Source organism: Dipodomys ordii, unplaced genomic scaffold, assembly GCF_000151885.1.
Source record: "Dipodomys ordii isolate 6190 unplaced genomic scaffold, Dord_2.0 Scaffold105, whole genome shotgun sequence".
Classification (NCBI taxonomy): domain Eukaryota; kingdom Metazoa; phylum Chordata; class Mammalia; order Rodentia; family Heteromyidae; genus Dipodomys; species Dipodomys ordii.
Genome location: NW_012267321.1, coordinates 1,143,843 through 1,152,830, shown reverse-complemented (window position 1 = coordinate 1,152,830; position 8,988 = coordinate 1,143,843). Strand labels below are relative to the sequence as shown.

Genomic DNA, 8,988 nt, shown 5'->3' with positions numbered 1-8,988 from the left:
CTCTTCAGCTCAAGGCTAGCGCTCTACCACTTGAGCCACAGCGCCACTTCTGGCTTTTTTCTTTTTGCTTATGTGGTGCTGAGGAATCGAACCCAGGGTCTCAGGCATGCAAGGCAAGTGCTCTACCACTGAGCCACCTTCCCAGCGAACTCTACAACTTTGAACCATAGTGCCACTTCCAGTTTTCTAGTGGTTAAGTGGAGATAAGAGTCCCAAGGACTTTCCTGCCTGGTCTGGCTTTGACCCTTGATCCTCAGATCTCACCTCCTGAGTAGCTAGGTTTACATGCATGAGCCACCAGTGTCCAGCTAATTTCAACTATTAAAATGTGGCAAACATTCACATAGATTGTCTCCTCCCCTAAGTGTGTGTTGCTGTTACTGAGTAGTTGTTTGTTTTATTTTATTATGTTTTGAGACAGAGTCTCAGCTGGCTTCAAATTCACAACTGTTCTGCCTCAGACTCCTTAGTGCTGGAATTACAGGTGTGTGCTACCATGCCTGGCTTCTTATTTTAACTTTTATTTTGAGGGGATGTAATGTAGGGCCACACATATGCTAAGTAAGCACTCTACCACTCAGCCACATACCCCAACTTTTTTTTTTCTAGCAGAATACTGGGGTGTCAATTCTAGGCCTGGCAATTGTTAGCTACTCAAACTACATGAGCCGAATCCCCCATGTCTTTTCATTTTTATGATATTTTTCAACTAAGGTCTCATTTTTTGCCATGGCCAGCTTGGACATTGGTCCAAAGAATGGCTGCCAGTTTTGCTTTCCAGACAATTGGGGAAAATAGAGAATTCTCATTTTCTGATGCCTTTTTTTTTAAAGCATGACTCTAAAACTGATAGACTAGTTCCACCCACACTCCATTGGCAGGAAAGGAGTCACATGACCACAGCTGTCTGCAATGGATTCTGGGAAATGTAGTCTGAATAATCGTGTCAAGCTAAGGCTTGAAGTCCAGACACTACATCCTGCCACCATTCCTCAGGAGGAGGCATAAAGTATTTTCTGGTGGTATAGAGTGATGATCTGAGGTCACATGTCATGGTTTAAAACAAAGTTTCTGAGTTTAAATCCTAGAAAGTTAAGAAATAGGAGCCTGCTGGGTACCAGTGTCTCATTCCTATAATCCTAGCTACTTGGGAGGCCAAAATTAGTAGGAGTATCACAGTGTGAGGCAAAAAGTTCAGGCAGGAAGTTTGTAATTCCCTATCTTACCCAATAGCCGGGCAAGGTGAGGCACACCTGTCATCTCAGCCATAGCAAGAATCCTGAAATAGAATCACAGTCCATGAAGATGCCCTGGCAGAATTGGAGGCCCTGTCTCAAAAATGTCTGGAGGTTTGGCTCAGCAGTAGAGTACCCATCTAGCAAGAGTAAGGATTTCACACTCTAGAACCAAGGCTGAAAAGGAAATGTTTCTAGATAATATGGAGAAAATGCAGGATGTTACAATTCAATAATAACTAATATTGATAAGTAAAAAACTAAATCCTGGTTAGGCCATCTAATATGTTATCTACCTGAAAGAACATGGGATGTCTGTCTCTGAGATCCTTTTGCCCCACATCTTACATGGGCCAAATCATCTCAAGAGATTTGGTTATGGGGAAGAAAAGAGATTATCTGCATGGGTGCTGGACCTGATGGTACACAAATGCTCAAATCTGGAAAGTGGACTCGTCTTACCATTCCCAATGGCATATGTGCATATATTTGCACAGTTTGAGGTTTTCTTTTGTTGGTACTAAGATTTGAAAATTGTAGTTGCTCTACAACTTGAGCCACACACCTTCAGCCCTTTTTGCTTTACTTACTTTTTCAAATAGTGTCTCATAGTTTATGTCTAGGGCCAGCCTGGATCGTGATCCCCTTATTTTATACTTCCTAAGTAGCTGGGATCACAGGCCTACCCCTATCATGTGCAGCTATTGGTTGAGATGAGATCATGCTAACTTTTTGCCTGGGCTGGCTTCAAACCTCTTTTTCAGGTCTCTGGAGTAGCTGGGGTTACAGGCATGAGACACTCTATACTGTCATTAACAGTTTACCAGTTTACCTTTTTATTTCTACCTCAAGAGTCTGAATAGCTCTCTAAGCACAACACGAAGAAGCAATGTCTATCCTAAGATTCTTGACTCAGAGTCAAAGAGGCGCTGCCCCTGACCAAAGTCACAAATCATCCCAAGACAAAATCCGGGTGTAAACACAGCCTCCTAGTTCTAGAATTTGTCTTCGGGTTGAGGCTGGCTTTCACACACGGATTGAAACCCCCCCCCCTCTCCCGTCCTGTCTCCTACTCTTCTACCAGAGTGGGGTCAATAGTGGATTGGTCCGCGCCAAAGACTCCATCACCAGCTTGAAGGAAAAGACCACCCGAGTTAACCAACATGTACAAACCCTGCAGGTATGAGGAGCCCCTTCTCCCCCAAATACTCCCTCTTCATCTGAGTACCTCTTAGATAGAGCCTGCTCTGCAGTCAATTTATAGCCCAGATTGTTGTTTGAGAATTAGAAGGAAAAGATTTCTGGGCTGCTCCCTCCAGCTTTGGCTAACCCTCCTCTCTTCCATGCTTAAGAGCGAGTGTTCTGTGCTGAGCGAGAATCTAGAAAGAAGGCGTCAGGAAGCAGAAGAGTTGGAAGGGTATTGTAGTCAACTCAAGGTGAGGTGCTAGGGGTGAGGGGTAGGATGGGGTGAAGACAATAGGAATAAAGAATATGGACTAGCCAGACACCAGTGGTTCACACTTGTAATCCTAGTTACTCAGTGGGGCTGAGAGCTGAGGATCCTGGTTCAAAGCCAGCCTTGGCAGGGAAGTCTGTGAGGCTTCCATAAAAACTAGAACTCTGTGAGATCCCCAAAACTAGAAGTGCTGGGTGCCCGTGGCTCATGCCTATCATCCTAGCCACTCAGGAGGCTGAGATCTGAGGATCACAGTTCAAAGCCAACCTGGGCAGGAAAGTCTGTGAGACTTTCCAATAAACCACCAGAAAACTGGAAGTGGTGCTGTGGCTCAAGTGGTAGAGCACCATTTTTGAACAAAATGCCAAGCAAATACATGAAGCCCTAAGTTCAAGTCCCAGTAATGGAACTGAAAAAAAAAATGAAGAGAAGGGAAGGAATGGAATGAGGGGTATATGAGAGTTGGGATGACGTGGGGGTGGGGGGTACAGGAAAAGTTTGGCTAAGAAGGGAGAGGTCCCTTTAGCCAAGGGGGTGAATCCTGTTTGCAGGGAGGGGCGGGGGGATCCTTAGGGAAATAGCAAGGCTAAGGGTCGGGAGGCAGAACTGGAATGGGAAGGTAGGGCCTGCGCCCTGATATCCTGGCCCAGGAGAACTGCCGGAAGGTGACCCGATCGGTGGAAGACGCTGAAATCAAAACCAACGTCTTGAAACAGAATTCTGCCCTCCTGGAGGTAAGGTGGGAAGGGAAGATGGGCCTAGTGTTTGTGGGGGAAAAGAGATCCACCGCCGAAGGATCTTTCTGCCCTGCCACCATCCCTACTGCCACATCCAGCTGGGTGGCTCTCCTCCCCTGCCCCTTCCTCCTGCCCTTCCCCCCTGCAGTCACCTGCAAGTCACAGAGACAGCAAGTCCTGCCCAAGTGTGTGCTGGTGTTTCTTCCTGAGGGGCAGGCACACAGAGAGCCTGGATTGGGGGCGGATGGAGCCAGGGTGGCAGGCTAGCCGACGTTGAAATGGATTGGGCTCCAGCTGGACCTCCATCTCTTCCCTTAAGGCCAGTCAGTGGAAGGCTCTTTAGACATGGGGAGAGCTGGGATGGATTGGCGGCTGGCATGGGGTTGGATGCCATGACCCCTTTCCGCCCAGGAGAAGCTGCGTTACCTCCAACAGCAACTTCAGGACGAGACTCCGAGGAGGCAGGAGGCTGAGATGCAGGAGCTGGAGCAGAAGCTGGAGGCCGGCCTCTCCCGGCACGGCCTGTGCCCCTCTGCTGTGAACCAGGGTTGCTCCGGCTCCTCGGGGAACTCCGAGGACACCCCGCGGCCGCGCTGCCTGGCCCCCGGGGCCTGGGGAGTGGGGTCCCGGGCAGGGGAGGTCCCCTACGTGAGCGAGCAGGAGTTGCAAAAGGTCTCAGCCGGCTTGGAAGAGCTGAGGTGGGCAGGGCCGAGGGGTGGGGCTGGGAGAGGCCTGGGTGGGCGGGGCCGAAGGGGGCGTGGCCACGAGCAGCTGATGTGGGAGGGGACAAAGGGATGGGCCCTGGAGGAGGTAAGGGGTGTGTCCTGGAGGCGGTGTGGGCGGGGATGTGGGTGTGGCCTCAACGTGGGGGGGTGGGGCCCTGGGTGGAACTTTTAATAATGGAAGTGGACCGGACTAGGGTAACAAAAACCATCTTGAGCATGGCTTAGGGGTGTAGTCTAGGGAGAGTTCTGGGGTAGTCATCTTTATGGGCAGATCTCTCTTTTTTTTTTTTTTTGTTGGTCGTGGGACTTGAGCTCTGGGCCTGGGCGCTGTCACTCAGCTCTTTTGCTCAAGGCTAGTACTCTACTACTTGAGCCACAGCTCCACTTCCGGTTTTCTGGTGGTTAATTGAAGGTAAGAATCTCACAGGGACTATCCAGCCTGACTTTGAACCGCGATACTCAGATCTCAGCCTCCTGAGTAGCTGGGATGACAGGTGTGAGCCACGGGCGCCCGGCCATAGGTCATTCCTTGAAGAACTAATTTTTGAGATTGGGACTGATGGGTTAGAGATTTCTTGGTGTCTGAGGCGCCAAACTAGACAGGGTTGTGAGGAGCAGAGCCTTGTGGTTGCAACTGGGGAGTCCAGGTTCAAGTCAGGCTAGCCAACGGGGAGAGAGAATAAAGGCAGCACTCAGGATTTCCACAAATGGATGGCATGAGGGAATTCGGGGAGCAGCTAGGTCTGGATGTTGGAAGACAGTGTTCTCCTTGAATGGGACTAATAGCCAAGTGACCAATCCTTGTCCCCACCCAGGAGGGAGGTGTCCTCGCTGACCGCCCGGTGGCACCAGGAGGAGGGCGCGGTGCAGGAGGCCCTGCGGCTGCTCGGGGGACTGGGCGGTCGACTGGACGGCTTCCTGGGCCAGTGGGAGCGGGCACAGCGCGAGCAGGCGCAGTCAGCGCGGGGCTTGCAGGAGCTGCGAAGTCGAGCTGACGAGCTGTGCACCATGTAAGGGCTGCGTGGGGCTGGGGGGAATGGGGAGGACGCCAAGGAGAGGGGAGCAGAGTCAACTGAGGGCAGGGTTTAAGGAAACGGGTGAGCCAATCAACTGGGTCCGAGTGCTTCACGCCGCTTAGTAATTTGAAGAACAGCCAATCAGTCAACAGGAAAGCATTCCCATACGGAAAGGGGTGTGTCCAACACCTTATAAGGTTAAGGGGCGGGGACAAACGGAATCAAGGAAGGCCAATCAGAGAACCGGACCAGAGGCAATCAGCTATTAAGTGTGAATGTGTGAATGTTTGGGAGACAAGTAACTGCAGGTCCTTGGCTAATAGTGGGTGCAGGCTTGAGAGGAGAGGACTGCTCAGCACTGGTACCTCTCCTGCCCCAGGGTGGAGCGGTCCGCCGTGAACATGGCTTCACTAAGGAGCGAACTGGAGGGGCTGGGCCCAGTGAAACCGATTCTGGAAGAGCTGGGACGGCAATTTCAGAACTCTCGAAGGGGACCTGACCACTCCGTAAACCTGGATCGGTCCTCCCAAGGCTCCTGTACCCGCTGCGCCAGGTATGGGGGATGAGGCTGGTACCTTCTGGGTCGTCAGAATTGAAATATATTGAAAGAGATTTGACACTATTAGCCAAGGATAGGGGAGTCTGTCCCTTGGGAGACAAAGAATCCCAGTACAGGCCAAATGCCTGTGGCTCACGCCTGTAATCCTAGCTACTCAGAAGACTGAGATCTGAGGATCACGGTTCAAAGCCAGCCCAGGCAGGAAAGTCCGTAAAACTCTTATCCCCAATAAACCACTCAGAAAACCGGAAGTGGCGCTGTGGCCCAAGTGGTTGGTAGAGCGCTTGCTTTGAGCTGAAGAGCTGAGGGACAGCGCTCAGACCCAAAGTTCAAGCCCCACGACTGATACCCCACCCTCTGCAAACAAAATAATGAAAAGTGGAGCTTTGGCTCAAGTGGTGAAAACAGGCCTAGGCCCTGATTTCAAGCCACACACACACACACACACACACACACACACATCCCAGTGCATTTGAGGACCCGCCAATCATGCTGTATTATGAGAGCCAAGTTTCCTCCCTCCCCATTAGATAATATTAGTTTCTTGAGGAGCTGGAGGAAGACTTGATACATTGAGAGGATCCTGTTTCCAAGTGCATTGTGAGAAGGCTCCGGTGTGGTTCAAGTGGGAGACAGGGTGTCTAAATATGTTGTGCAGAAAGTGAGATCTGTGTGTCCTGGAAAATCAAGATGGGGAAAGGGGGGGGTGGTTCCCAGAACTTCCTAAGATCAGATTTAACTCATGCGCTGGGAGGCCTATCTGGTGCCTTTTGAGTAGTAAGTGAAGGTCACCTGGTGAACCATTGGTGGTGCATGGTGGGCAGGTTGCATTAGGTGCAGGGTAGGGTAGGATGCTGGGGCATCCTGGGAATGGAGTCGGTATGGCCCTCTCCCCTTCCCCCAGCCAGGGGCAGCAGTTGTCCACGGAGTCCTTGCAGCAGTTACTGGAGCGAGCACTGACCCCACTAGTGGATGAGGTGAAGCAAAGAGGTCTGGCTCCTGCCTGTCCTAGCTGCCAGCGGCTACACAAGAAGATTCTGGTACCAGGGACCATGGGCTACCACGTTCCATTTTGCTTTTCTGTCAGAGCAGGGGATGGGGAACCCTGGGCATACGGGTATGCTGGTGCCAGGCAGGAAGGGAAGGGCCAGGCTGGGGACAAGCAGGCATTGGGAAAGGCCTTGCTATGATTCGTGAGGGGGTGGGACAAATAGCTTGGTGGTTACTGAGTCATGGACCCATCATGAGTAAACTTGGGTGATGGATTTGGGCCCAAAACATGAGTGGCCATAAGAACAGATATCAGGAAGCATGGGCCTGATTTCCTATAGACCTACAGAGAGACAGGGATCCCTGAGGCTAGACAATGGACCTAATGACAATAGATCATAGGAAGCAATTGGAACCACAGATCTTCCTGGGGTATTGCAGGGCAGACTCAAGTTCCATAGCTGTTAGCGTGTGGTGCATTGTAAGACCATAGAAATCCAGGGGGATCCCTAAGGGATGCTGGTGTAGGGGATATAAGATAGGTTGTGGGTGAGGCAGACAGGCGAAGTTAACATGGGATATTTGTGAGCTAGAGCCATAGGTCTAATGTGTGGGAGGCCAAAGGCTTGGTGCATTGTGGGAAGTAGAGAGCCACATTGCTAGAGACAATTATGAGATGCTGGTCTCCTAGATCCTAGATGATGGGGTCTTTTCAGTGATCAGATGTAGAATGTCACCATGAACCTCCAATACAGGGTTGTTCACAGACATTAGGGGACAATATTTTGGACATGATTTCAGGCTTGATGGGAACAGACACAGGAGGCTTTGTGAGACCAGTGCACTGTGGGATGCCAGCGTCTCAGGCTGGGGGCATGATGATGGGTGGGGTGGTATATGGGCCCCATGGGACCCTGCCCCTTGCCCTCCGCGATCCAGCTCCCCCCTCCACCCCCAGCCCAGTCCAGCAAGCCCAGCGGCGCCTACACCCCTCTCCCCAGGAGCTGGAGCGCCAGGCCTTGGCCAAACACGTCAGGGCAGAGGCCCTGAGCTCCACACTTCGGCTGGCCCAAGACGAGGCCCTGCGGGCCAAGAACCTGCTGCTGACGGACAAGATGAAGCCGGAGTGAGGAAGGAGGCGGAGGGCATGGGAGGAGGGTGAGATCTTTGGAAAAGGGCCTTGCCTCTCCTTCTGCCACCATACCCAACACCCCAACTCGCCATACCCAGCACCAAGCCTCACCAGCACCGAAAGACCCACCCCCATTGGCTGTGATTACAGGGAGAAGGTGGCCGCTCTTGACTATCTACATTTGAAGATGTGCTCCCTCCATGACCAGCTCAGCCACCTGCCGCTTGAGGGGTCTACAGGGACAATGGGGGGAGGAAGTAGTGGAGGGGCTCCCCCAAAACGTGGGGGCCCAGCCCCTGAACAATAAATGGCCTCTCATGCTGGCATGAATTATGTCTCCCTTTTGGCATCAAAGAGGGGTCACCCAGGAATCTCCCTTGAAGGAGAATGGGGTGTTAGTGAAGAGGAGGGGAATTGGTTCATTGAAAGAGAAAAAGAATTCCCATGAGGCCAGGTGACAGTGGCTCATGCCTGTAATCCTACCTACAGAGGCTGAGAGCTGAGGACTTCATCTTAAAGCCCACCAGACAGGAAACATTTCCAATTAATCATCAGAAAGCCAAAAGTAGAGCTGTGGTTCAAGTGGTAGAGCACTAGCCTTGATTGCAAAAGCTAAGAGACTGCATCCAGGCCCTGAGTTCAAGTCCCAGTACAGGCATAAAAATAAAAATGAAGGGCTGGGAAGGTGGCTCAGTGGTAGAGTGCTTGCCTTAAATGCATAAGGCCCTGGGTTTGATTCCTCAGCACCACAAATAGAAAAAGCAGGAAATGGTGCTGTGGCCCAAATGGTAATGCACTAGCTTTGAGTTGAAGAGCTGAGGGACAGCACCCAGGCCCAGAATTCAAGACCCACAACTGACAAAATCAATTAAAAAAAACATATATATATATATAAATGAAGTGTGTTGTTTATAGAAAAATCCACCTTTTTTTTTTTTGTTATTGGTTGTGGGATTTGAACTCTGGGCCTAGGTACTGTCCCTCAGCTCTTCAGCTCTAGGCAAGAGCTCTACCACTTGAGCCACAGTGCTACTTCATTTTCTGGTGGCTAATTGGACTTTCCTGCCTAGGCTGGCTTTGAACTATGATCATCAGATCTCAGCCTCAGTAGCTAGGATTACAGGTATGAGCCACCAGT

General features: G+C 51.1%; 1 protein-coding gene across 1 annotated transcript in view; it reads left to right on the top strand.

The window, feature by feature from the left end:
- The window catches only part of Tsks (testis-specific serine kinase substrate), a 13,125-nt gene extending 4,968 nt beyond the window's left edge, over nt 1–8,157 (top strand). The window contains exons 3-11 of the mRNA XM_013027687.1: nt 2,320–2,415; nt 2,588–2,671; nt 3,342–3,425; nt 3,840–4,126; nt 4,969–5,163; nt 5,549–5,722; nt 6,633–6,768; nt 7,720–7,844; nt 8,001–8,157. Coding sequence (XP_012883141.1) covers nt 2,320–2,415; nt 2,588–2,671; nt 3,342–3,425; nt 3,840–4,126; nt 4,969–5,163; nt 5,549–5,722; nt 6,633–6,768; nt 7,720–7,844; nt 8,001–8,157 — 1,338 coding nt within the window. The remainder of the gene's footprint in view (nt 1–2,319; nt 2,416–2,587; nt 2,672–3,341; nt 3,426–3,839; nt 4,127–4,968; nt 5,164–5,548; nt 5,723–6,632; nt 6,769–7,719; nt 7,845–8,000) is intronic.
- Nucleotides 8,158–8,988: the final 831 nt, after the last annotated feature.